Genomic DNA, 27,948 nt, shown 5'->3' on the forward strand with positions numbered 1-27,948 from the left:
GGGCAGCTTCGCTACTGGGCTGCCTCACGCTCAGCTTCCCCATCGACTCGGGGTGTCTGCGGGAAGTAGGCCAGAAAGAGGGTGGCCAGCACCCCGTGGCTGAAGCCCCGCCCCTTTGTAACATGCCCCTTTTCAAATACAGCAATGGCTCTCGTCCTCCCTTCTCCAATCCTCCCTGGTTCCTCAGGGTCCTGCGAAGGAGGCCAGCCGTGTCTTGTTCAGTAAGTGGTGAGAGGCTGGGATCCCACGGCTGGACGTGCTCGCAGGACGGACGATGCTCAAGCAGCCGTTGCCTGAAGGCTGATGGTTCTGAGTTGCTCACAGTAATAATGTTGGGATTAAAAAAAACTTTAAAAAGAATCAGTGCAAGCAGGAAGAGGAAGGAAAGAGCCGGTGGGGCCAGTGTTGTTGTTTGGCTGTCTGGGGTTTCAGCCGCCTTCTGGCCACCTCCCATTTCTCCAAGGGGGGCTTGCCTGAGGCCACCAGGAACATGTGGGCGGTGGCCGCAAAAGCAGACTTTGGCAAATCCAAGTCAAAACTGAGCCTCCCTTCTGTCAAAATCTGTGGAGCCAAAGGGGGGGGGGAAGAAAACTTGTTCCAATCTGCAGGGCTGAAAACCCATCTGGAAATAGTGGCTGTTAGCCTGTGGCCAACTATAAGGAGTTATGACCAGAACCGAGCTCAAAATTTCTGTTGTTAAGTGATGAGGTTGCTAAGTGAATTTTGCCCCATTTTATGACCTTTCTTGTCACAGATGTTAAGTGAATCACTGCAGTTGTGAAAGGGTTAACACAGTTGGTAAGTGAATCCGGTTTCCCATTGACTTTGCTTGCTAGAAGGTCGCAAGAGGCGATCACATGATCCCAGGACGCTGTGACCGTCATAAATATGAACCGGTTGCCAAATATCTGAATTTTGATCACGTGGCCATCGGGATGCCGCAACGGTCGTAAGTGTGAAAAATGATCTTAAGTCACTTTTTTCAATGCCGTGGTAACTTTGAACAGTCGCTAAGTGAATGGTTGTAAGCGGAAGACTGCCTGTGTGGTCAGCTTCTCCCCTTGTCCACTTATAAGTAGTCCCTGAAATATCCTAAGTCCCTCCCTTTTTTAGCGAGGTCAGGCAAGACTGGTGACTGCCTTCTTTCAAATCTCTGCCTTCTACTTTCTTTCCCTTCGTCAGTTCTCAGATTAACGCCCACGGTCTCAACCGCGGTCTCAGATTAGGAATTCACAGGTTCAGGAACGGCCCTGGTGCATTTGAACCACCTTGTGAACAACCAGCTGTGCAATAGGCGGCTTCAGAGACATGGGTGAGAGTAGGAGAGGAGTGCTTTCCAGAGAGGTGGCAGGTCAGGACCAGCTGCCAGTTGTTCCACATTCGTTCCAGCAAAAATGCCAGGGCAAAGCCCTTGGTTTATCTGCCCCGGGGGTGGCTGGCTTCCGAGTCTGGTGCCCAGGGTGGTGGGATCGGGAACATTTTTCTCCTGCCCCCCCTCCCCCCCGAATTCTTGGCAGGCCTCAGGGACCTCCCTGAAGGCATGGCAAGGGAATCCTTGGCTTGATGGAAGAGACTCACCAGGCAGGCAGGTGCCAGAGAGTGGAGTCCCAGGGCTGCGCCTGGTTCCCCCTGCCTTTCCCTCCCCCCACCCACCCCTGCAGAGCAAGAAGCCTGCCGGCAGCAGCCCCCTGAGCATCTCCCCAGGGCTCTTCCTCCTTCCCTCTGCCCCTCCCTCCTGGTCCCCTTGCCCCCTCCTCCCTCCCCTCCCCTCCATGAGCTCATGCAATAGATGGCGGTAATGGGAGAGACATCTGTTTTGATTCAAAGGGGGGGCTGGAGCCTTCCAAGAACAAAAGCCTTCCCAGCCCTCACCCCCCACCCCCATTTCAGAGAGAAGAAAAGGCATTCCTCTCCACTGCCCCCAGCCCAGATTTGGGAAGAGGACTCAGTCCAGCACTGCTTCCCTTCCTCTCCACCTCCCGCCCAGCCTCCCTTGCTGATGTAAAAGAGCTGGGGGAGGGGCCCTGAGTCTGGGGTCCCTGGCATCTTTGGCTTTGTGGCCTTCGGCCCTTCCAGCCCAGAGCAGCACCCGGGTCTCTGCCACAGAGAGTCGGGTCTGTCTGTGCAAGTCTGTTCTGCTCACCTCTGTGCAGTTTGCTGTTGAGAACTGGGTGGTCAGAGCTGAGTGGAGAGAAGGGTCTCTGCGAGGAATGAAAGGGAGGGGGACTCGCTTGCCCAGGCTGCAACTGTCTCTTCCTTCTTCTTGTGGACATGTCAGAACAGAAGGCAGCAGCATGAGAAAGGATCCCTTTGTTGACGATACCTGGTCACGTCACAGAGTTGTGCAAAGCCAGGCAGTTTTGAGGCCCACCAATCACCAGGGCAGAGTCTTGGAGAGGCTGGTGCAAGCTGGAGTTCATCTCATCGGATTTCTTAAGGTCAGAGTCTCTCAACAACTTTAAACTGTGTGGACTTCAAGGCCCAGAATTCCTCAGCCAGAATGGGAGTTGGAGTCCCTACACACAAAGCATGCTGGCTGGGAGCTGGACTCACACAACATAAAGTTGCTGAGGTTGAGAGTTGCTGCTTTAAGGTCTTCGCAAACCACATTTATGTCCATACCATCTGACCCGCTTCTTTCTTTTTGAAGAATTGATCAAACTTCTTTTGGAGACCAAACCATCATGGCTAAGTCAGGGTTACTCTAAAGAATGCTTTTCCAACCTGATTGATCCAGGATTTCATCGTACCTGGAGGACACCAGTTGCAGGAAGACGACTTAGAGCGAAGCCAACTCTGGTCTCGACTCCCAGGCAGAGGAGGGCCTTTCCCAGCCAGGTGACGCTAAATGGGCTCCTGCCCCGGACTTGCTGGGCCAGAATATTGGGACTTCCGGACCTCAGTGGGAGCGGGAGGGGGTGAATCCTTAGAAAAACCACGAATCTGGAACTGGGAGAGCCAGAGGCCAGCAGGAGGCCCGCATTCCCCAATGAGGCCGAGGGGATCCAAGGGATATCCACCCCCACTCGCCAAATGGAGAAGGGTGCCTGGGCTAAAACTACATTTTATTTCATGGACATTTTACGTGATCCTTTTCCACAGGCTTAGTCGCTTTACTTCTGTCCCATTAAACAAAAACAGCAGTTGAAAAAAATATGGTTGAGAAACTCCTCCGTGAAGCTAATGGCCATCCCCAAGAGGTTGGAAAAAGCCACAGGGACGGGTCTCTCTCTCTCTCTAGTCCCCGGGATCGTTTCCTCAAGGCTAAGGGGTTGGGGACCCTCAGGTGACAGGACCAGCCAGGGGCAATCCACTTTCAAATCACAAGGCCTGGGCAAGCTACCTGGGGGAAGGTGGGGCAGGCAGACTTTGGGTGTCTGAACAGGCCAGGAAAGGTGGCTCAGTGCTGTGGCATCATGAAGCACCCTTACCCACTCAGTCCAGAATCCAAAGGGCCTGGTAGCCCCTTTGCTGACCCAGACGGCTTATTACAAGGCAGACGTTCCTTGGATGAATGTGGGTCAGACTAGGCAACAATCCATCCAAGGAGGTTGGTCTGTTTATTTATTTATTAAACAAATTTATATTCACACACACCTCCAACTCATGCACAGATGACTCTGGACAGCTTAACTAGAACAGAGATTTTGTGGCACCTGAAACCCTTCACCAGTTTTATGAGAGCCTTTGGTGGGCCACTGCCTGGTTTGTACCCCAAATGACAAGGAAATATGTGCCTGGTGACAGGAATGAGGGTGGCAGAGAGTGGCAAGGCAGAACGGAGGCTAATTACTTTATGAATGCTCTCCATTCACAAAGCAACTGCTGGCTGATAAGTCTCTGATGTTTTGGCTTTCTGTGCTGCTGAGCGATAGGCCTCTCTCTCCTAAGATGAATTGAATGGGCATTGCTAGTAAATGATGGCTCTCTCTCTCTCTCTCTCTCTCTCTCTCTCTCTCTCTCTCTCTCTCTGTGTGTGTGTGTGTGAGTGAGAGAGAGATGACCAGGTGTAGAAGCTCCTGGTGTTGAGTGGGATGCAGTCAGAACCTTAAGTGTGGACATGGGATAAAATTAGCATCTCTGGGTCCTGAATGGCTGCACTTTAGACTCAGAATTAACAAATGGTCATAATGTGGAATATCACAAAGGGCAACAAAGGGAAACCTAACTGAGCAGGGACGATTCTTAAGTAGTTGTTGAACAGAAGGATAGATTTCAGGGCGAAGGGACTGAACTATCATCAAAAATAACTGCAATTGTTTTTCTCAGCGGTAGGATCAGTTTTACTTAAAAATTGGCTTCTGGTCCAATGATCTTCATACTTAAAAATGTTCGATGTCTCCCTTAACAAATATACAAGTTTCTCAGACAACTCCACATTGTTTCCACACCGTCCTGTTGGTAGGTTGCATTGGGTTGCCTGCCAATAGGCTCAGGTCAGCCTTACGGGGACCCTCCAGTATGTAAAACAGGGTCACCCGGCTCGGCCCCGGGACTCCCGCGCGGAGCCTCTGCAGATCCCTCCCGGGCACAGCCCGAGGGCGGAGGGGCCAGCGCCCTCCCCCAGCCTCTTCGCTTCGGGCCCAGCCGGCGGCTCTTCTACCCAAAGAAGGGGCGGGCCGGCGGATCCGTTCCGAGGCGCCTCTCGCCCGCCGCCTCCCAGGCCGAGCGCGGGGCGAAGCCGGAGCCAGCCAGCCGAAGGCTTTCCGGCCTTTCTCCGCGAGTGGCGCGTGAGCCCCGGGCCGAGCAGGGCACCGCCGCTCCCGGGACGCGGAGGCCGGGCGGGGCCCTGCGCCGAGGCCCGCAACTGCTGCCGCGCTGCCAGAGCGAGGGGCTCCTCGTTCCGCCCTGGGCGACCTGTCCTTGGGGCTCCGCGGGGAGGTGGTCCCTGCCGGAGAGAGGGGGCTCGGGAGCCCGGAAATGCCCGCAGCCCCGCCTGCCCTCCCGCGGAAGGCTCCGGCTGGCAGGGGGGGCAGGGCCGGAGCGCACGCCTGCCCCCTCCCCGCCTTATGCGGGTCTCTGCCTGCCAGCCCCGCCGGCCCGCCTCGCGCCCGGAGAGCGAAGAGGGGGTGTGTGAGCCGCCCTGGAAACTACATCCCCCAGCAGCCTCCGGGCCTCTTCCCGACTGTCAGCTCCGGGCTGCAGCCAGGGAATTTAAAACAAAAGAAGCTCTCCGGCGTCCCCCGCCCCTCCCGCGGCCGGAGCCTTTCGGGTCGGCGGTCCTTGCCGGCTGGCTGGGTGGTTGACTGGCCAAGGCGGGCGGACTCGGGCGCTCCTCGGTTCTGCCCGGTCTCCCCGCCCCTCCGCGCTTCTGCTGCGCGCTCTCGCTCTCCTCTTTCCAGGTCTCCATCTCCACACCCCCTTCGCTGCCAGGCGGGGTCTGGGAGAGCAGCGAGAGCAGAAAGCAGGAAAGGAAAGAAGGAAGAAAAGAAAGAAAAGGAAGGAAGGAGACGAGAGAGAGAGAGAGAGAGAGAAAGAAAGAAAGAAAGAAAGAAAGAAAGAAAGAAAGAAAGAAAGAAAGAAAGAAAGAAAGAAAGAAAGAAAGAAAGAAAGAAAGAGCGGGCGGACGCGCGGAAGAGCTTTGTGCGGCTGGATCCACGTTGGGCAGGAAGATCAGGTTTCAGCGCAGGCAGCACCGGGCGAGGAGAACAGCCGAGCCGAGCCGCCAGAGGCAAAAGGAGCGGGGAGCTGGGGCTCGGCCAGCAGGGAAAGAAGGGAGGTGGGCGGGGGTCTCCGGCTCTTCCCACCCGGCCGCCTCGCTCCCCCTCTTTGTGCCTGCCCCTTCTTCCTCGCAGGCTCTTTGTTCCCCTCCTCCTCCTCCTCCCCCGCCGCCCAGCCCCCTCCCCTCCCCTCCCAGCCCACCAGCGGCAGGAGCAGCAGCAGCAGCAGCAGCCGCCCCAGCGAAAGCAGGAGCAGCCCCATCATCGCCATCCCGCCGCCGCGCCCCCCCACCCCCCTCTCTCCCCAGCCTTTGTTAGCCATGCCTAGCCTGGTAGTGTCAGGGATAATGGAAAGGAACGGGGGCTTCGGGGACCTGGGCTGCTTTCCGGGCAGCAGCAAGGACCGGGCGCTGCTGGAGGACGACCGGGCGCTGCAGCTGGCCCTCGACCAGCTCTGCTTGCTGGGCTTGGGGGAGCCTTCGGCCGCCGCCGCCGCCGCACCCTCCGCCGCCGCCTCGGCCTTGGGGGGCGGCGGGGCGGCGGACGACAGCAGCGGCGGCCAGCCGCCGCAGCCCCCCCCGCCGCCGCAGCCCCAGCAGCCCCCGCCGCCGCCCCCGCTGCCGCCCCCGCCGGCCTCAGCCCAGCAGCCGCAGCAGCCCCCGCCGCCGCCGGCCCCCAAAGGCTCCTCGGGGGCGGCCATCCCGCCGCCGCCCCCGCCGCCCCCGCCGCCGCCCGGCGCCCCCGAGGCCGGCAAGCTCTGCGTGCTCTACAAGGAAGCCGACCTGCGGCTGAAGAGCAGCTCCAACACCACCGAGTGCGTCCCGGTGCCCAGCTCGGAGCACGTGGCCGAGATCGTGGGCAGGCAAGGTGAGCCGGGGGCGCGGAGGGGACGGAGGGTGGAAGGGAGGGAGGGAGGCGCCCGTGGTGCCCATTGTCTCCGCAGCTGCCCGGCTCCGCGCTCGCTGCCCGGGCGGGCGGCGCGGCTCCGCTTCTCCGGCGCTGGCTCGGCCGAGGGCCACTCCCCCTCGCCGCCCGCCGCGCCTCCGCCTGCCTCCAGCCCGGTGCCGCGGCCGCCCTTTGTCCCGCGTCGCTCGCTCTCCTCGGCGGCCGCTGAGCCGCGCTCCCGCCTTCCTGCCTTTGTCCTCCGGCCGGCCGCCGCGGCGTCGGGGGCGGCTGCACTTGCCTTCCCCGCTCGCTCTCCCGGCCCCGCCACCGGAGCCGGCCGGCCCTTTAGTCCTCCAAGTCGGACACTCCCCGACGCGGCCACCTCCCGCTCGGTCGCCCGCCGTCGGCCCCGCCGAGGCGCTTTGGGGCTCTCTTGGTTGCTGCCGGTGCGGCGGGCGGGGAAGGGCCTGGCTACCCTCCCCAAGTTAAGCGGGTCCCCGGCCGCCCGCGCGGCAGCTCCCTGCGCTTTGTCCCCCGCCGAGGGCCCCTCCCCGCAGGGGACTGACGGCCAGTGCAGGGGGCGCGGAGGGGCCCTTCCGGAGCGGGGCCCGCGGTGGTCCCTCTGCCCGGCCGGGGGGGGGCGTTGGAGGAGGGAGGCCGGAAAGTTGCCCCTCTTTGTCTGCCTGGAAGCGCCTTCGGCCCCGGAGCGGGGACCCGGCTTGGCCGGAGGGAAGGGAGGATGTTCCGGAGAAAGAAACGCGCGGCTTCGGCGCTCAGCCTGGCCAGAAACACGCCGGTTACTTTTAATTGTGTGCAGACCCCCCTCTGCCCCCCCCCCCGGTTGCCGTAAACATTCCGTTCGGAGTGGGGAGAACCTCGCGTGGGGCTTTCCACCGGGCCGGGGCCGGGGAGACGGTGGGAAAGGCCGAGAACATCCCCTCTTTTGTTGGGTGCCTTTCTGGGCGCGAAAGGGGGCGTGGTTCGCCTCGGTCTCTCTCGCGCGGCGGCGGCGGCGGCTGACGGGGGGGGGGGGCGGGAAGGAGGCGAGCGCTGGACCCGGCAGAGGCTCCGGGAGCAGCAGCCGAACGGGAGCGGAACCTGGGCGGGGGGGGGATCTCGGAACTCCGGACTCCCCGCCTCGGCCTCCTCCGGTCCCCGGCGCTGCTTTCTTCGGGGGAGGCGCTCCCTTCTGGCGGAAGGACGGGCGGCAGCTGCCGGGCTGCCTCCATCCCGATGGGTGTTTTCAAGCCTCTTCTTTGTCGTCCGGTGTAGAGCAACCTGAGGCGGCGGGGGGGTGATATTTGGGGCGCCCCACCCTCCAGAAAAGAATGCCAGCCGCTGCTGAAGTTCCATTCTTCAAAGGAGGGGAGATAATGGCTACTGTAAATAAACATGGTTTCCCCCCCCTCCCATTCGAGACTAGGAACAGCTTTGGAAATGCGCTGCGGCTCCATATTGATACCGCGCCGGGAAGAAAGGGGTGTGTGTGTGTGTGTGTAGGGGTGGGCGTTTGCTGGGGCTCTGGGCAGAAGTGGGAAACGGATTCAGGACAGGGGTCCGACTGTAGTGGAACAGGAACTTGGGTGAAGTTGGAAAGGTCTGACTTTTGAATCCAGAAGCCCCAGTTAGAACAATGGAACCAGCAGTGGGGGTTTTTTTTACTACAAAAGATATGGAGGCTTTGAGGCCCACCAGCTGTGTTCTTGCAGCAGAGAGGACCCTCCACACCCACCCACCCAGGAGCACCTTTCTGAGGTGTCATAGCAAATCTGGTTATAAATCCTCCAGAAAGGGGGGGGGGGATTAAAAATATCTTCGTGTGCCCTAAAATCACTTAGTGTTCATTCACAGGCTGTGAAAAAGAAAGGAAAAAAAAAGATATAGAGAAGAGCCTGTCTTTCTTCCCGGTGCATTGTGTGTGTGTGTGTGTGTGTGTGTGTGTGTGTGTGTGCTTCCCCCTCCCCTCGTTTTTTGGCTGTCCAGACTGGCCCACCAACCCAAATCCCCCCCTGTCCAAGCCCTCCGCCACAGTGGTGGTGCAGGCAAAGCCCTCCGAAGGTGCATTGCAGCGGAAGCCAGTCTGCGCTTTGTTTAATTAGGCTGGGTTCTTGCGAGGGGATGGAAAGTCTCTCTGCTTGTGTTATTTTCGTATTATTTTCAAAAGGAAGTCGCATTTTAAGCCCTCTCAGAAATGGAACCTTGTGCAGGACGACCAAAGAGGCTTCTTTTCCGTAGGCTGGGTTGCCTGCTGACTCTCACCCGTTCGGCAAAGGGGCTGTTTGTGAGGCAGACAGTGGGGCCTGCAGGAAAGAATGGAGGGGGGGGGTGGAGAAATTCCTCCCACCGGTTGCAGCTCATATAAATATGTAACGGCTGCATTCTCAGTGCAACTGCATCCTCGTAGCTTCTTGTTTGCTTCTTTAATTTTCCGTGGAACGAGGGGGCGATTTTGCATGACCCCCAAACCAGAGAAGCCCCTGACAAGGCCTGGCCTCTCTTTGGAGCGCACATAGTTTCGGGAAGGCTGGTTCTGAAAGGGACTCCTGCTGCCTCCACACAACAAAGAGGGTTCTCTGCCCCATTGTTGGCCGAGGGACCTGCAGGTGGGACTTCGTGGGGGGGGGGAATCCCTTCTCTGGAGGGCAGATAGCTCGGCCTCTGCCTGGGTCCCACTTCATTTGCCTTCTTTGAGTTTGGGAGAACGGCAGAAAGGGGTCCTGCTTCATGGCCTGTGCAAAAAAAATGAAAGGATATGCTGAGAATCTCAGCCTTGCAAATTTATTGTGGTTTAAGCCATTGAGAGGACATTGGCCTCTCCTGGATAAGTGACACATTCGGTTCTGCTTGCCCTTTTTCAATACATGGCTGTAAATAGACATCCCCCCCCCGCCTTGCATTTCTAGTGCTATTCATGGGGTCACTCCTCCTCGGAACCCAGTCCTATTTCCCAGTTGACTTTCTCCAGATTTTGAAGGGATCCAGAGAAGGGGGAGGGAGGGAGGGAGGGAGGGAGGGGTGGGGGCCTGACTTAACTTGAGGGCAAGAAAACCTGGGAAGAAATAAAGGCAGATGCTTTCGGCTTGCTTACAAATAAGCTTTTATAGGAAAGCAGTTCCAGTTTAAATCTTGTCGCCTTCTTCTCTGGCGCAAGTGCTTTTCTTCATCAGCAAGGCAAAGAGGGTGACAAGGTGTGCTATTGGAAAGGTCAGTTGCAGGTGCATAAAGAGCACATTAAAGACTCGGTTTGCCTCCCTCCTGAGTGGCATCCTCTCCTCCTCCCCCCCCCCCCCCGCTGGAAGAAGGCAATGGAAGACCTCCAACCCCAGCAGACAAAAATGGAGTTCAGCTTCCAAAAAGTGGGGCCAGGCTTAGTGTGAAACACCTGTCCTTTTCTCGTGCACCTGGATTTGTATGGAGAGGAGTGGAAAAGTGGATCCAGTTGACCGGAAAAGTAGCATAAGAACCACCAATTTCCTTGAAACCTCTTTGCATTCTGTGTTTCTGAAAAACCGCTTATGGTGGAGGGGAATAATCTGAGTCTGGGCTCTTCCGCTGCAGAGTTTGCGAAGGAGGCAGGACAGCTTTGTATTTTAAGGGCAAGCATCTGCCCAGCTCTCCATTGCTTTCATTATTATTTAATTATTAATCTCACTTCTACTTTGCTCCATCCTAACGGTTCACCGACAGAGCAGGAAATTTGCTACACCAGGAGAAGGTGAAAAAAAAAAAGAGAAAAACAATGGCCAATTGAGAAATGCAACGTTTCAACCTTGGTTTCGCTGAGCCAATGGCTGAGTTCAGGATATGGCGTGGTGATGAGGATTTTGTGCTGATCTCGGGGGGGGGGGTCTGGGTCCAGATCCTCTCTCAGCCGTGGGAGCCCCCTGGGCAAATCAAGGCCCTGCACTTCCTCTGCTGCTGTGGGCAAAATAGGGGAGGTGGGAGGGTTGGAGGTCACAGAGGAAAAGAGGGGCAGATATCTGCCAGACGATTCAATAAATAAAACATGGAGCCCGTGCACAGTGGAGCCACCAAACTCTTTGGGCACAGCACGCCATGCTGTCTTTTGTTAACCTGCATTTAAGGTTGAGCGTATTGTGTGAACCCAGCTGCATCTGGTCATTGCCTGGTAAGAAGGGGCAGCTGGATGCCCAGTGCTTGACAACGCTCCTCGGAACAGGCCCAGGCTCAGCCTTGGGGGGGCTTCCAGATCAGACTCTCGGGTGACTCCCCTCCCCTCCCCTTTCTGGGACTTTGCATAATCTTTCCTTGCAATTCTCCCACCTTCCTTCTTTTCCTGAAAACAAAATGCATTGTGGAAGAAAAGAGGCCCCACGATGCCTTTTGATGAGTGGTTGCGGGAGCCACCTGGCTGGGGAATCACCAGGCCCTTCTCTTTGGGCTGGGCCTGTAGATGATGGGTGCAGCAGAGTGGCCCTCGTCTGGTGACAGAAGGGCAGCTGAACCATGCATTTCCAAAGGCTTGATCTGGTTCCCCTCGGACTGTCTGAATCTCCTTGTGCTGAACCCAGAGGAGATCCTGCTGAGGACACGGGTGGTGCCCCTTTGATGGCAGGGTCTTCTCTCAGGTGGGGCCTTCACCTCCCTATGGGAGGCCCCATCAGGATCAAGGGAGGGGGCCTCCCAAGAGCTGCCAAAGCTCAAAAAGACTTTGATTAACCTGACAGGAGAATGAAGCCCCATGGAACCACAGCTGCATCCACAGAACCTTCTGCTCAGCAGGCTGGAGTTGAGAGGCTTCACCCAGTGGTGGGATTCAGACGGTTCGCACCACTTCGGCAGAACCAGTAGCCCAGGCCCAGAATGGACTTCCGGAAACAGAAAACCGGTTGTTATTTGGATCCTACCACTGGCTTCACCTGATGGGGAGCATCCTCTGTGCTGCAGCTGTCCTCCTGGCTGGAATGGGGGGGTATGATGGAGGTGAAGATGATGATGGGGACAGAGATGAAGATGATGGAGATAAAGATAGATGGGGAGGATGGAAATGGAGACAGCAGCAGCACTTAGACTTATATCCCACTTCACAGTGCTTCACAGCCCTCTCTAAGCGGTTTACAGAGTCAGCCTATTGCCTCCCCCCTTTCCAACCTCAGAAGGATGGAAAGTGGAGTCAACCTTGAGCTGGTCAGGATCGAACTGCTGGCAGCTGGCAATCAGCAAAAGTAGCCAGATAATGAAGATGGAGATGAAGATGAGATGATGGAGATGGATTACGATGGAGAAGATGGAGAGGATGGACAATTGAGGCGGAGTTATGGAGATGGATGAGGTGATGGAGACAAGGATGATGGAGATGGGGGGCAGGTCCACCCACTGTCCTGCAGGGCTGCAAGTTAACACAAAAGAGTCTTTGTCAGCCCCCCTTAATAGTCCACTCCTGAAGGTGACAGTGCTGTTAATAGAGAGACAGCTTTCTCTCATGGAATAACAAAATTAAATGGAGGCTGAGGATTATCTGCCTCTCACAGGCACAGGGCTGGCAGGCTGATTCCAAGAAAACTGGTGACTTAGCTGAAGCTCTTGGCCTCACCACTTTTACCTCCTACTACTCAGATACACATACTGCTCCTGAGCAGCTGCAGAGTGCAATTCTCACGCTATTAGTGGCTGCGGAGGCTTTTCTGGGACCGGGAGGACTGATAGCGTCCGAAAAGGAGGATGCCCTGGGCTTAGCACTCTTTTCTAGAAGCTGGGGGGGCTCGACTTGAACCAACGTCCCCCCCCCAGCATTTGTAATTCCTGAGCGAGTGGATGAGGTTATCTCAGTGATTACAAAACGGAAGTGGTGAGTCAGATGTTCAAATAATCATCACAGACAGAAGCTGCATTTCCCCAAATCCAGGTGATGACTTTATTGATGAGATCAGAATCTTTCTCAACCTTGACAACTTCAAGATGCGTGGACTTCATCTCCCAGAATCCTCTCTGCATTAGATGCCCCTCTGGCCTTTTCTCCAAGCTCCACGCCCGCCTTGTCCCCAAGTCTTTGGGGCAGCCTTCCCTTCCCCCCTTTTCCCTTGAAACAGAAGCCTTGTAAGGTAAATGGGCCAGCAAAGAAACTTCACACAACCAGCTAATGCAGAGTCCCAGTTTCCCAAAATGCACAGATAGTCCTCGATGTACAGCTTTGTTTAGTGACCATTCAAAGTTACAATGGCACTGCAAAAAGTGACTAATGACTGGTTTTATAACTGTTGCAGCATCCCCATGGTCACGTGATCAAAATTCAGACGCTTGGCAATTGACTCCTATTAATGACGGTCGCAGTGTCCCAGGGTCACGTGATCCCCCTTTGCAACCTTCGAACAAGCAAAGTCAGTGGAGAAGCCAGATTTCACTTAACTGTTTTTAATAACTGCAGTAATTAACTTAACAACTGTGGCCAGAAAGACAGTAAATTGGGGCAAAATTCAGTTAACAAATGTCTCACTTAGCAACAGAAATGTTGGCTTGCTCATCTATGACCGAATGGATCTGCGTAGGATCCAAAGCAGGCATTGCTCAGTTCCCATTCAGCTTCTGGAGCCTCCTTGAGATCCACAGAGGCGTTGTGCCAACTTGGGAGATGCTTTGGTTGTGTCCCATCCACGGCCGGCCTGCCCGCCTGTCCAAGAGCTGAGAAAGGCTTTCGGCACCACTGTGGTCCTCCCCGGGTGAGGAGGAGGAGGAGGAGGGAGTGGGGTGAGCATTGCTGCCTCCCTGGCTGGAGCGAAGGCAGAGGGCGTGATGGGCCCCTACCTTGCCAGCCTGTAGGGAGGGGCCCTTGGTGACCAGGAAAGGACTTAGCATTGGGAGATTAGTGCCACGAGGCGTGCTGGGTCTCCTTCCACGTCTGTATGCACCAACAATGTTCTTCCTTGGAGCATGCGCTGAGGGCCTCCTTGGAGCAAGGCAGGGTGACACACACACACACACCCCGGCCAAGCCAGGCCTCTATGCCGCTCTGGTGCTTCCAGCTGCCACACCTCTCAGTAGGCCCTTCCTGAGCCTTTCCCCCGCCCGTCTGGCCACCCCCTGCACGCGAGAGTCTTCCACAGTGCCGGCTGTTCCTCCTCCCGGCCTGCCTTCAGCCCAGTCTGGATTTCTATCTGCAGCTCAGTTTCTGGCTGGGTTTTTATCCTGGGGCCCGGGAACTGCTGTGTTCACATGAGCTGCTCCACTCCTGGCTAAAAGAGGATGGCGCTCTTCACACAACGGAATGGAGCACAGCTGCCCACCTTGCTTGGGCCCCGTCCTGTGAACCAGGCCCTGCAGCCAGGTCTCTGGTCTCCAGGTCCTCCGTCTCCCTCTGGGCATGGATCCAGCTTCAATCGCAACAGGAACAGCACTGAAAAGGGTGAGCGACAGGAATGGCCGAGAGGAGCTGTCCAAGGGGCTGGTTCAGGCCTGAGATGGGGGTGCAGGACGGGAGGCAGTGGCCTTGGCTGCTCTGCCCGGCAGGAAGGCACCAGCAGAGAGAGGTTGCTTGCCTGGGCCTGCTTGCCCTGCCATTGGAGGAGGCCGAGGACCAGACCTGCCTCTTCCGCCTTCCCTTGGCTGTCACCACTGAGCGGGCAGCCCCCATCAGGCCAGCGTTCCCCATGGATGGGTTGGCTGTGAGAGCTGTGGAAGAAGTAAGGAAGAATTTCCTGACAGGGAGAACCATTAGCCAGTGGAACAGCTTCCCTGCAGAAGTTGTGGGTGCTCCATCACTGGAAGCTTTCAAGGAGAGGCTGGACAGCCATTTGTCTAGAATGGTATAGCATGTCCTGCTTGAGCAGGGGGTTGGACTAGATGGCCTCCAAGGTCCCTTCTGACTCTGTTATTCTGCATTCTGTAGACGGAAGAGCTCTTCAAAGAGGGAAGAGAAGTTCAGGATTGGGATCCAGAGCAGGAAGGCTGGGGGGGGGGGAAGCCTTCCAGCACTGAATGGATCCTCCTGGCCAGGAAGGCAGATGCACAGTGAGGAGCAAGGGCCAGGCTGAGGTCTGCAATGCTGCTGAGTGGGCATCCTGGGACTATTAGTGCAACTCTGGGTGGGGGGGCAGGGAACGGGGGGGGGGGGGCTGAGAGTCAGTCCTTCAGAGGTCTGCAGCCCCGTCCCTTTCTTGCAGTCTCTGGATCACACCACTGAAAGTTGGCAGCTAAAGCGCCCAGTTTGGTGGGGAAGCTTTGTGCTCCTGAATACAGCGATGAGCCAAACCAGGTATGCGATGTGAGACAGTGGATTCTCTGCCCCCACCACCACCTGTCCCCCTGCCCTCCCCCCACGTCAGCGTGGCCCTGCCTTAAATCAAAGGGAGGCCAATGCAACTGCAACTGAGATTTGGGGCAAGCAAGAGTGGAACCTCCGATTTCTTGGCTCCTGGGACCCCTGGAATAAAATACTTTTGGGGCTTTGCAAAGAGGGACAGTGGGAAGCAGCTACTAGGCTGACTCAATAGCCTGTCAGAGGCAACAGTCTCCATTTTTATCGTGCAAATGTTTTACAAATTGGGCGCTTTGCCCCCTGAGACTGTTAGCTTCCTTCAGAAGTGAAGGGCACGATTCTGCATAGATCTGGACGTGCCCTCAGAATTGCATTTCTGTATTATCTCAAAGAGCCACACTCCGAAGCCTGGCAGCACGAAGGCAGTGGGGAAAAGACGTGCTAGTTCCATTTTGCCAGTGTTAGTGGTCCATTTTTGCTGATTGGCCCATTGGCCACCGCCGGCTTCTGGCAACACTTCTGGTTCTTGCTAGCTCATGTATGTTGAAGTGTAAGCACCGTGGCCAAAAATGTGGCTGGTTCACAGGGAAGATGCTGAAATGTAGGAGCAAAACTCCAGAATGGAAGCCTTCAGACACAGAAAAGGCTTTGTGTTTTAGGATTAGCGGGAGCCAAATAAAGCCTTCCTGTGGAAGGGGTGCCACCAGCTGGTTTTCCTTGCTATCCTCCAGTGGCTCTTGGTCAAGGCAGCACAGGGAAAAGCTCACGAAGGGGTCCAGGGTCACAGCATTGTGTCTGCCCCAGGGAGACTTCCAGTTGCAAATTGGGGGCACCTGGTCTGTTGGCCTCCCTTGCCAGCTGCTGCCTGTTTCAGGACCCCTTCCGCTGCTCCTGCCCCCTGCGTGAGCCCCCCTCCCTGCCTTCTGAGAGCATCTTGAAAAGATCTCTCAAAGCCCATCTGGGTGGGGCATCCCCTCCGATTGCCCACAATTCTTGGAGAAAGCCTGCCCGCCAGCCCTACAGGGGTGATGGTGCCAATTTCAGTTGGAAAAGGCAGCAGAGTGGGGGCACACTTCTGATGGCTCGCTGGCCCACTTGGAAAAAAAAATCTTTGCTTATTTAAAAACAAAAGATTGCATTTAACATTGCCATAGTCGTTGTCCAGATTTGGCACCTCTTTGGTACCTCTTGCTGTTCTTCTCTAGCACAAAGGGACACTTTTCCGCACAGATATCAGAAAAGGATTAAACTTGGATTAAACTTGAGGACCCAGATTGTTGGGGGCAATGTAAATATATATACACATTGCTTACTGGTGTACACCGCTTAGAGAGTGCTTGCACTTAAAGCGGTATATAAGTCTCATAAATAAATAAATAAACTGATCTGCAACAAAAGCCAGATTTAGGACCTCAGATACCTGGTGGCATCTGGCCCAATAGAAAGGTGTGGTTCCTCACGAGTAACGCTGCTCGAAAGGGAGGCCAGAGAGCGCTCCTCAGGATCTTCCTGGGGCTACCTCTGTTCCAGGTTTATTGCTGGGCGATGCACAAAAAGTTTTCCATGTAAAATCGTATGACTAAAATAATTTTTTAAAAATCTCTTCGTGATTGTAATCTTGACACTACGCATCAACGAGCTCAGGGTTTCTCAGCCATTATTCAGAGAGGTCCAAGGTGTGTGGATTCCAACTCCCAGCATTCCAGTGGCAGGGAAGTCTGGGCGTTGGGGTTCACACATTTTAAAGTTGCTGAGGTTGAGAAATCCTGACCACAACTGACTCGTTGGCGAACTGACAGCTTTGGCATGTTTGGCCCTGAGACCTCTGTGCCTCCTTCTCCTCCAACTCCTCCTCCTCCCCACTTGGCAGAGAACCTCCCACACCCACGTCAGTCTCTTGCCTAACCCATCTAGTCTTGTGGGGTCCTTGGTGCTCTCCAGGCTTGGTTGTTTTCTTGCAGATGTTTCACTTCCAAACTAGGCAACATCATCAGTGCTACTGAGGCATTGATGTTGCCCAGCTGGGTCATGAAACAGCTGCAAGAAAACATCCAAGCTTGGAGAGCACCGAGGACCCTACAGACTTCCTCCTCCTCTCTATAAGCCCCTCTCTCTTCTAGCACTGATGATGTTCCCTAGTTGGGTTATGAAATGTCTGCAAGAAGACCACCAAGCTCAGAGAGCACCAGGGACCCCCACAGTTCACACCCGAGCTAGAAAGATTCTTTTCTACTGGTGCCACATAATCCTTTGCACCTACTGATTTTCAGTGGGGAGGACGTGGCCCTCCCTTGTGCTTTCTCTAGAAAGAGACGGGATATTTTCTGTTGGGACACCCAGATTCTGGATCTCTCTGAATAAGAAAACCTTTTTCTCTTTGTTCTGTCTCACTGAGCTGCCCATCTGGTTATAACTATCAACTTGTGGTCTTCTTTCGGGCAGATGCACTTTTAAAATAAGGTTTAGGAATATCTCTGTGCATATTCTACAAGTCGTGGATTAAAAGCGGGGTGTTCTTCTTACACTCAGGATCACCCCCCCCCACCATACGCAGTTCCCCCACTTTCTGTACTCCCACAATCCAGCCTCCTTAAAAGAGTAAGGAAATGCAGCGGAAGGCTTCCTCTCCAGATGCATCTGGGCCAGCTGATAAAATAGTTGCAGCTGCCTGCTTGGTGCTATTTGGTGCTATCAGTGTGTTTGTCAGTGTCTGGGTTAGCTGCACCCAGGAGGATTTTAATTCTGAGGTTCTGTGTGTTCTTAAGGGTGAGAGGCATGGACTGTGGTGCCCAGAATCGGAGGAAATTAGGGCTCCTGGTGCTGTGCAGAGACCCTGCAAGGGACGTTTTGTGAAGGGCCTTTTTCTGGTGCTTTTTCTGGTGCTCTTCCTCCAGGGTTATGATCTGCAGGAGAGCTCGTCTTTGCAGGGGGAGGGCCGAGGCATCTGTGTTCAAGGTCTCCCTCCTCTCCCCCTGGCGCCCCCTCTCTTCACCCCTCCAGCCAAAGCAGGTTTAGACAATCCCTGAGCGTGCAGGGTTTGCTCTTCTGGCCTCCGAGGTGCTCCTCCATTCGTTGTGGTACTTGCTAAGGATGGTCTTGACTTGCTTAACCACTGTTCAAAGTTATGAAGGACCCCCTCCCAAAGGTCTTTATGACCTTCCTTATGACCTGGTTCCAAAGTTCCAGTGGCCGTACACCCACCCCCACCGTCACTTGACCACATGTCAGATGCTGGGTAACCAGCCTGTAGTTAGACATTGGCAGCATCCCGTGGTCATTTGACCAAGATTTATGACATTTTTGCAAAAAATGGCCTTCTATTTTTAGCAAAAATGTGCCAGAGTGCACAAGGGCTCACTTAATGATCACCGCAAAAATGGTTGTAAAATTGGGTTGGTTGCATGGACAATCCACTTTTCAATTGTCACAGCTTATGCTGTAGCGGGCATGCTCCATTAGTCGTAACTCAAGGACTTCCTGTCCAAGCAGCGTAAGGCTCTGGGTGGCTTCCCTGCCCTGCTTGAGAAGGTGCCCATCATGCCAGAAATGGTGCCCTTCCCACCAGCCCATCCCAGGCACCCGACTCCAGCAGGCTGGCTGTGGGGGTGGCCCATAGCGGTTTTGCCCGGCGGGCAAGAAGGGCTAACTTCCCTTTAGCAAAGAAGCTCATCTTGGAAACTGGGAAGGAAGCCTTGGGCTATTCCCAGGGCTCTGGAGCCTGGGTGAATCATCCCTGCTGAGAATGAGGGGCAGCCCCTCCCTCCCCAGTGCCCTTCCGAGTAGAGGCTGCAGCCAAGGATTCAGCTGTTCAGGTGTCTCCCCCCCCCCAGTTTGGAGAAGGAGCTGCTGACCTCTTCAGACTTTCTCCGGTTCCCCTGAGCTGCAGATGCCCACTCTCCTCCTTGGGGCCTGCCTCCAGGCACACTGGCACCCCCTCCAGCCCAGCCCCTGTTCTTGCTGGCTGTCCCCTCCCCCCTCACCACAAGGCTGGTGGAAATGACATTTGTTCTTGGTTAAGCTTCTGCCTTGATTTAGATTCCCTCCATCTGCTGCCTGCCTGGGCTCCCCCTTCCTTTGTCTCCGTGTCTGCATGACCCCTTTGTTGCCGTCAGCTCCATCTTTCCGCGGCTCCTGCCAGCACCGCCACGACCCTCTTCTCCCAGCTGGGGGTGGGGAGAACCTTTGCAGGACCAGCAAGCCAGGAAAGGCAGCGTCCTCAGAGGGATTTTGTCTCAAAAATGGTCCCCAAATGCTAGCAAATTACGAAAGCCAGTTGAACAAGGAGGACTGGACCAATCCTTGAGAAAGAGGATGCAGGAGCATGCAGGAAGCCCTTCTCTTTGAACCCTTAAAGCAGCCGCCTTTTCTCCAAGGTCTTTACGTCTGTTTTGGGATGTGAAGCAGCTGTAGATGCTCACCTGCGTGGAGACGGCCCAGGGCAGCTTCCGAAGCAGATGGGCTGGGCCAGGGTGGGTGCAAAGGAAGCCGCCCGGAGGGTTGGCAGGATCCACTCAGCCCTGTTGCAAATACGCAGCCAGTGAGGGAGGTTAGTCTCTGGCAGAAAGGGCTCTCTGCGCCCCAGGCAGCTCCCCCCCCCAATTAATGCCCTTCTGGCTACCCCCCGAGTTGAGATTCCAGCCCAGAAGGGCCATGCTGGGGGTGTGTGCAAGGGAGGAGTGTGGAAAGTCTGGGATTTTCCAGGGCTGGGAGAGCACTGAAGTGGGCAGAGAGGCACTTGATGACTGGGGTGAGAAGGCAGAAATTCCCTCTTGGCTGGGACCAGCAGAGGAAGATAGAATGGGAAGCTGAGGATGGGCTATTCAGGAGGGAGATGGGTCTGGTACTTTCTTTCCAGCCCTCATCCTGAAGGCCAGGGTGTCAGACCCTCAGTGGCCCTCAATTCCAGCTCTTGCCTTGGGATGCCAAAATGGAATGATCCTCCTAATTGACTACTTTTCCAACAGTCCCTCCTGTGCTGGTCACCTTGGGCATGGGCTACAGCAATGTGCTTTACTTATGGCTTCCCTTCCTTGAAGATTGCTCAGAAGCTGCAACCCGTCTCAAATAATTCTGCTCTGCCCGTTGCCATCAAAATCTTGCAGGAACAATTCAAGCTATGGTGATCACCTACAAAGCCTTCATGGCAGATCATTGGTCTTCCCTGGTTTCTCCACAGCCTGGGCACAATTGGCACAGTCCAGACACCGTCCCCTTGGGCCAGGGTTCTCAACCCAAGCAACTTTAAAACGGGTAGACTTCATGCTGGCTGGGGAATTCTGGGAGTTGAAGTCAAGCGGTCTTAAAATTGCTGAGGTTAAGGAACACTGCCTTAGGCAATATCTCTTGATGGGACCTAGGAAGTGTGCCTTCTTTGTGCCAGCATCTGCCCTCTGAAATGCTTTCCCAAGGTACCCCTGGCTCCTGCCCTGCCCCCCAAAACCTTCACAAAAGATGGCAGGTGCAGCATGTTTGATTCTTTTTCAAGAATGTTTTCCTACAAGATATTTGGATTCCTAATTGTGTTTTATGATTATTTTTACTGTACAGGTACTCCTTGAATTAGGAATGTAATGCAGCCTCCCTTTCTATTCATAACCTGAGGATTCGTAGGAGTGAATCGTGTATCTTGAATGCCATCACTCCCTCCTTTTGCCCATGCATTCACCAATTGAATGCACGGGTTGATAAGTGCACATGAGTTATCTGGGGAAGGCCTTGGGCGGGGGGGGGGGGGCAGTGATGCAACAGGCCACCTGCTTCAGACCACCCAAGGCCTTCCCCATCCCACTAAGATACCTCATTGTCCCTCCCCTGGGATCCCCACAGTTGCTCGCCACCCCCCATCCTGCCGTGCCGGGTCACTTACTTGTGAAGTTCTGTCTCCAGTCCAGCCTCACTGCTTCTTTGCCTGCTCCCGGTGAGTGGCGAGAGCAGAGGGAGAGCAGGACAAGTGTGCCCTGCTCAGCTTCTCTGACTTCTGGAGCAGTGGGCAGCCTCGGGGGGTCTCCTTCAAAGGCTTCCAGGTTCGGGGTGGAAAAGCGTTTGCACACGGAAGGGAGGTTTGGGGCAGCGAAATCACATTGCTTCAAGCCTCCCGTTGGCGTGCAAACACTTTTTGCGCACAGACTGGAAACTTCTAGTTGCCCTGATCTCGCGGGACTTGAGACACCCACTCTCTGCAAAACTGGATGGGTGCCTCAAGTTGCACGAGATCATGGCCCCCAGAAGCTTTTGGCCTCTGGCTGAAAAGTGTTTATGCACCTATGGGGTGCTGCTATAAAGAGCTCCATAGAGCTTGAGGAGGCCTTTGTTGATGAGGATGGAGGCCCTGAGGCACGCGGGGGTCTGCTCTTGTCAGCAAAGTCCTTGAGGAAAGGCCTCTTCCACCATAAACGGAGGCCCGGAAGGATGCGGGCATCCCTCTTGACCTCCGTCCTTGGTAGCAAAGGCTTTTTGCAAAGATGGCAGGAGGCTTTGCAAACGGAGGGAAGGCTTTGATGTTTCAGGCTTTCCCTCCATTTGCAAAACTTTTTGCCTCAGATCTCTTCCAGGCTTCCATTTGCAGAGAGCAGAGGCCTAAAATGCCGTGAGATCGTGCAAGATCAGTAGGGTGAGATCTCACACTACTGATCTCACGTGATCCTTCGGTACTTTAGGCATCCATTCTCTGCAAACGCACCGAAGGCCTGAAGCACCAAAACAGGCCAAGAAACTGAAGGCTCTCTAGATCTTCACAAGGCCTCTTGCCTGTGGAGCCCCAGAGGGGGAAGGGGAGGAGGAAGAGAAGAGGCAGGGCAAATATTGCAGTGCCTCTGCGGTTGTACACAAGTGTGAATGACTGCCAAGGTGCTGCAACATTTGTAATTTCGGGATTTGTTCAAAAACACTAGGGGGCGCTTATGGCGTAACTTTGAACATTCGCTAAGTGAACATTCGTAACTCGGGGATTATTTGCATATCACCCAGAGTTGCAGAGTAGCAGAGTTAGGCATTGTTATAAATGAAATGGAACAGAATGGAAGAGAAAAACAGAATAAAATAGAATATAATAGAGTCTCCTTTGAAGGCAGGCAACGTACAAGTCTGATAAAGAAAAATGGAGTGGAGTGGAGTGTGGAATATGGAACATGGAGTAGAAGATAGAATACAGAACATAGAACAAAATAGAACTTAGAACAGAGCAGAGTAAAATAGGAGTTAGTCCTCAATTTCTGACTGGTCACTTAGCAATTTTTTGCATTTATAACCGTTTCCAGCATCCCATGGTCAGATGACAGCAATTCATGCTGTTTTTGCAGAAAACTGGCATTTACTTCCGGTTTCTAGCATGGCTGGCTGGGGAATTCTGGGAGTTGAAGTCCACCCATTTTAAAGTGGCCAAGTTTGAGAAAGAATGTCCTAGATAAATGGCATCCAGAGAATGCGTGTATCTGTGTGTCTGTGTGTGATTGTCACACTGCTGTTGATATTAGAAAGGAGGGGGAGGGGGAGCTGCTGCCTTCCCCTTTTAGCCCCCTTATGTGCCATTTATAAGTACTTTCCCTCAGTGGTCCAAGTGTCGTGAGGCGTCTGGGTCCTCTGCGTCCTTCAGATCCAGGTCCAGCTACTAAATTTTCTTTCTCCTTTCTTTCTTCTCTTTTTCCAAAGGTTGCAAAATCAAAGCTCTGAGAGCCAAGACCAACACTTACATAAAGACGCCGGTCCGTGGTGAAGAGCCCGTCTTCATGGTGACTGGGCGGCGGGAGGACGTCGCCATGGCCAGGAGGGAAATCATCTCGGCTGCTGAGCATTTCTCCATGATCCGCGCTTCCCGCAACAAGGCTGGCCCCACCTTCGGCAGCGCCCCCACCTTGCCTGGGCAGGTCACCATCCGGGTCCGGGTCCCCTATCGTGTGGTGGGCTTAGTTGTGGGGCCCAAAGGAGCCACCATCAAGCGGATCCAGCAGCAAACCAACACCTACATCATCACACCCAGCCGCGACCGGGACCCCGTCTTTGAGATCACTGGGGCCCCCGGCAATGTGGAGCGAGCCCGAGAGGAAATTGAAACCCACATCGCTGTCCGGACAGGCAAAATCCTAGAATACAACAACGAGAATGACTTCCTGTCCAGCAGTCCTGACTCAGGCATGGAAAACCGCTACTCGGAGGCCTGGCGGGTCCACACTCCTGCCCCAGGTTGCAAACCCCTCTCCACCTTCCGCCAGAACAGCCTCGGGTGCATCGGCGACTGCTCCTTGGACCCTGCCTATGAGACGCCCCGGCTGAACGACCAAAACGATTTCAATTACAGTTACCTCTTCCCTAACTACGGGGTCAACAAGCAAGACCTGTATTATGGGGTCCCCGAGTCAGGAGCGCCTCTGTGGGCTGGCCAGGAAAACACCAATCCGGTTTCCGTGCTGTTCTCCAAACAGCGCTCGGGCAATGCCGGCACCCTCCACCCCAATTCGCACCGCTCTCCCTCATCATCCATCCAAGAGCCTCCCCTCTCTGGGCTTCCGAGACGGTCTCAGGGGGAGCCCCTGCAAGGGTTCTCCAAATTGGGTGCTTCCACTGCCACCCGGACATCCCTCTCGAGCAGCCGGGAGTGCATGGTGTGCTTCGAAAGCGAGGTAACGGCGGCCCTTGTGCCCTGCGGCCACAACCTCTTCTGCATGGAGTGTGCCGTGCGGATCTGCGAGCGGACCGACCCCGAGTGCCCGGTCTGCCACGCGGCAGCGACTCAGGCCATTAGGATATTTTCTTAAAACCAGCAGCAGCTGCGGAAACCCTGGCAAACAGGAAGGAGAGCGAGCAAGAGACAAGACAGACAGAAGGACATCAGAAGCAGGAACAAACACAGGAGAGAAACGAACATTAGTTTAAAGAGGAAAGAAACTATTTTAGGAGCAATGTATGTTATTTTTAAAGAAAATAATGATAGTGGTGATGATGACGAAGATGACGGATATGATTTAACTGGAGAATCTATAAATATTTGGGCAGGCGATTTGATACGCAGTGATTGGTGGTGCTGATTTTTGGTGGTGAATTCTTTCTCAAGATGGTCTTGGGGGGGCTGGAGGGGGGCTGTCCTGGTGGATCTGTGGCATCTCCTGGTGATCGAGAAACTTCTCCTCGGGGGCTGCTGCTCCTCTTCTCCCCAACAACCCAGCTCCGGTCGTGGCCACAACATGGCCGGAAGATCTTGGCCGGCCTGGCGGACAACAGCTTTGGAAGGAACTCAATCAGGAGGACAGGAGGAAGGAATAAACAAGAGAGAAGCCTCTGGGAAGATGATCAAACGAGGGCACAACTGCATTACCTCAGCATTTAAAAAGAAAAAGAAAAGAAGCAGCTAAAGACCTTTATATTCTGTTTCCTCTATTTTTTTTCCTAAGAAAAGTTTAATGAAAATGAATAATATTTGGGCCGGGAAAATGAGGAAAGAGGTGTGAATCCTCCTGGCTACTTTAACCTTTTCATTTGGAGTCTTCTGAGCCACCGCAAAGGGTTTTGAACATTGATCTTTCTTTTTCTATCCAAGCAGGGATTCATCTAATAAGAATCAGGAGTCACTAACAGGGTATTTCCAAAAAAGAACAAAAATCCCGCATGCAAATCAACCCTCCCAAATGTCGGGTGAGGGTTGACCTCCATAAACCTGCATTTCATGATGCAATTTCAAAGATACAGCCATGCAAAAGAGAAGTGTTTTTCTTCCTTTTTTCCTCACTTGATTTTAACAAGTTTCACATTAAAACCTAAGAAAATGATCATGCAATACCGGCAACAAAACCCCATTTTAATCCACAACCCAATACAATGCAAAAAACAAAAACAAAAAACCCACCAGTAACTATTCAAGTTGACAAGTTCATATATAATTTTGTTATCTAAGGACCAAAACTTTTCTTACTCAAAATCAAGTAAAAAGATTTTAAAAAAGAAAGAGTATTTCTTTATGGACCAAAACCTCTTTTCACTGTCCTCATCTGGATCTTCCTGAGGTTATCTAGTTTTATATATTCTATTTTTTTCAGAATGAAGCAGACACATGCTCAAAAAAAAGGAAAAAAATAATCTAATGTTGAATTGCCTTGCAGAACATCCTTAATCATTTCAAGACATTTGACTGCTGCTTTTGTGATCTCAGATACTTGGTTCAACTTCTGGGCCTGGAGGAGCTGCTGTGCTCTCTCTGTGAATTCACCTCCAGCCACGTCACTTGGTGAGATTTGTTCAACTTGCTACCTGGATGCCAAACATGCAAAGGGGTGGAACAAAACAACACACACGCGCACACAAACACACATACATATATTCCTTTTCTGCCCATTTCCTGTTACATTTGCTTAAACTTCTTGGACTTGTTTGCAGAAGGAAACTTTGCAAGCTCAGAGATGGTTTGAGAAGACAAAAGATTCTGCTTTGGGTTTTGCTTTGTGCATTTTATGGAAGACTTTTGTTTCATCGCCACGTCACGTTCTTGGGGGAAATCTCTTCTTTTTCTCTGTCCCAAATATCACCCTCTGACCTCTGTTGACTTGTCCCAGAAAGTCCTCAGGCCCTCACGGACAGTGCCAGGTCCACCACCTGCAGCCGTGCCCCACCCCTTTCTGGCGTAGCCGATCCTGCTTGCTCTGCCTCGGGAAGATGCTCACAGCTATGCATGCACCCCACGCTTCCTCCCTTGGCCACAGAAGAAGCCCCACTGTGACCCACGGGACTCCCGCCCCCTCCAGAGATTCTGACACCTCCCTGCTGACTTCTCACAATGCCAAATCCCTTCTCAAGCCATGCTTGTTCAGCACAGAGCATGCCCACCGCCCTGGCTTTTGGTCAGCCTGGCCAACCTCGGGCCAAAGGTGTCATCTGGCCAGGATCTGTTTTCAGGGGGAGGGCCTGGGGAGGAAGGGCCACAGCGGTGGCGGCGGCAGCTTTTCTTCTTTATGATGAGAACATCCAGGTCTTGTGCAGGAGTGGAAGGACGGGGCCGAGCTGAAGTATGCCCACTCACTCGCTCCGATGTTCTGCATGCAAAAACAATGTTGAGTGAACGGGGACCTGTCAGCTTCACCTGGGCCTTCACACCTGTCCTGGAAGGTAACGTGGCTTCAATCTGCACTGCAGTTTCCTCTGAACGTGATGACATCCTGGATGAGTGGCACTTCATTCCCATGCTACTCAAGAGAGGTCCCAGCGCTCTAGGGTGGCTCCCCTCCTCACTGGCCAGAAGGAGCAGCCCCACCCAGTCATTCAGCAGCATGAAAGTGTTTTCTGGCCAAGCAGGGAATCGGGAGGACCACGAGGGGGCTCGGTTGGCCCCGAGTCAACAAAGGCCCCGGGCTGCTCCCTCTCCGTCTGCAGCTCCCCGGATGCAGTGCCCCCACTGCAGGGGGCGGTGAGGAGGTGCCCCACCCCAGCACACCAGTCAAGCAACTTTCTATGCATTTCTTTGGGGGATCCAGAAAGACTGAGCGATTCCCTGGCTTCATGCTTTTAATTTTCACCGCAAACCCCTCATGGATACTACAAAGTCTCCCTTCACATCTATTCTACTGGGATATAAATATAAACATGCATTCAGATATGTCTATTCCAGGAGAAGATGGAAGAAAGGTGGGGCAGGGTCACCGAGCAGGGGAAGAGGGGGAAACTTGGTCCTTTCTGGGGGCAGGGGATGGGGGAAGGCAGGTCTCTGCTTCTGCTGATGTAGATAAAAGGGGTAGAAGTTTTGGGGCAAGGCAGGAAGTGACGCTGGGGCTCTCCAGGGGTTCTTGGGTTTAGGGGTTCTTGGCAGAGTATAGTCTGTTTCGTAATTCACGTGAGAACATGTTTGGTCAATGTTGGGTTACTTTATGCCAGGCGAGGGAGGAAAAGAGGTTTGCTGGCGGGGAATTGTATATTGGGGTGGGGGCTGAATTGAGCTCTGGCCCTTTTACAAGGGGCGGGGGGCATGGAAGGGGTAGGTGAATTAGCCCCAGTTCCCCCATTATCGACTGAATGAGATGGAAAGTTGAAACAACCTTTCCACCATATTCACCCATGATGAATATATTAGAATATTTTCCCTTTTGAAGAATAGATGTGAATATAAAATCCACCTAATTAAAACTGGAGGGGTAAGGAACCACGCCGGTCTTACCCCTCTCATTTTTTTAAAAAAAAGAGTAACATTTTTTTAGTTCCAATAATCTTTGAGGGGTAAGACCAGCCTGGTTCCTTACCCCTCCAGTTTTAATCAGGTGGATTTTATATTCACATCTATTCTTCAAAAGGGAAAATATTCTAATATATTCATCATGGGTGAATATGGTGGAAAGGTTGTTTCTCTCTATATATAAAGCCTGATGTAGCACCTCTAGTTTAATAGCAGTATTTTAACTCCCATCTTTTAAAATATATATATATAAAAGCATACATACATACATATATATATATATATATATATTTCTGCCCACCTGTCCTTATTACTTTTAATGTTGAGAAAAAAAAGGAAAGAAAGAAAGAAACAAATTGACCAGAGTTGCAGACCCTTGGTGGGGAAGCCGGGGGGGGGGGCTCCTGCATTCTGCTGGAAAAAAACATCCTGTGGAAGGAATCCACACGTTGAAATTCCCTGCATTTCTGATAGGAAGGGTGTGAGAATAATTTTTTTAAAATATATGTATTAGTGTGTGTGTGTGTGTACACACACACACGCACACACTTAAAAGATAAAAAAAATGCCCATGACCTTAATTTTTTGCTCTGACCTGTATCTTCCTTGATGGGTAAACAGAGGCTTCTTGTTGGTTCAATTCACCAGCAATAAAGAGGAGAGGTAATCCTTCCAGTAAGATCAGGGGAGCTCGTGGGAACCTGGGAAATCGTCAGTTCAATCTCTGCACCCAAATGTCTTGCCTCCCAACTGCCCCCCCACACACAAAAGACTGAGCTGCAGCCGAGAGGGCACCAGGAGGGCCAGCTGGGCGCCAGGGGACAGGATGCCAGTCCCCAGGAATGGCATCAAGTGAGCCTCCACTTGGCTAGCCTTTGGGTGGGCGAGCAGCAAAAACTTTTGGCATCCCCCACTTCCCCCATCACTGCTGCCAGTTTGGGGCATTCAGAAGGCCTTGCTTTCCTTAGCACAAATTTGGTCTCTTCCTGTGTGATGGCTGCCTGTTTTCTGGAGAAGCAAAACAGGGGATTTGGGAATCAAGACAT

At 53.7% G+C, this 27,948-nt stretch overlaps 2 protein-coding genes across 3 annotated transcripts; both read left to right on the forward strand.

The window, feature by feature from the left end:
* The first annotated feature begins 4,347 nt into the window (after positions 1-4,347).
* LOC120319606 (splicing regulatory glutamine/lysine-rich protein 1-like) lies at positions 4,348-5,978 on the forward strand. The gene is made up of 2 exons (XM_039368650.1): positions 4,348-5,825; positions 5,969-5,978. Exons 1-2 carry the CDS (start codon positions 4,921-4,923, stop codon positions 5,976-5,978), a joined length of 915 nt encoding a protein of 304 aa, XP_039224584.1. The 5' UTR covers positions 4,348-4,920.
* A 2-nt stretch (positions 5,979-5,980) lies between these two features.
* On the forward strand, positions 5,981-26,338 carry MEX3A (mex-3 RNA binding family member A). 2 transcript variants are annotated; one of them, XM_039368670.1, is made up of 3 exons: positions 5,981-6,210; positions 6,394-6,527; positions 22,405-26,338. In XM_039368670.1, the coding sequence occupies exons 1-3, from the start codon at positions 5,981-5,983 to the stop codon at positions 23,505-23,507; spliced, it is 1,467 nt and encodes a 488-aa protein (XP_039224604.1). In that variant the 3' UTR covers positions 23,508-26,338. The 2 variants fall into 2 exon arrangements, with proteins under 2 accessions (XP_039224604.1, XP_039224603.1); XM_039368669.1 differs by lacking the exons at positions 5,981-6,210; positions 6,394-6,527 and adding an exon at positions 7,661-8,025.
* Positions 26,339-27,948: the final 1,610 nt, after the last annotated feature.

The sequence above is a fragment of the Crotalus tigris genome, unplaced genomic scaffold (assembly GCF_016545835.1).
Source record: "Crotalus tigris isolate CLP2741 ecotype Arizona unplaced genomic scaffold, ASM1654583v1 scf7180000020888.614114, whole genome shotgun sequence".
NCBI classification, from domain to species: Eukaryota; Metazoa; Chordata; class Lepidosauria; order Squamata; family Viperidae; genus Crotalus; species Crotalus tigris.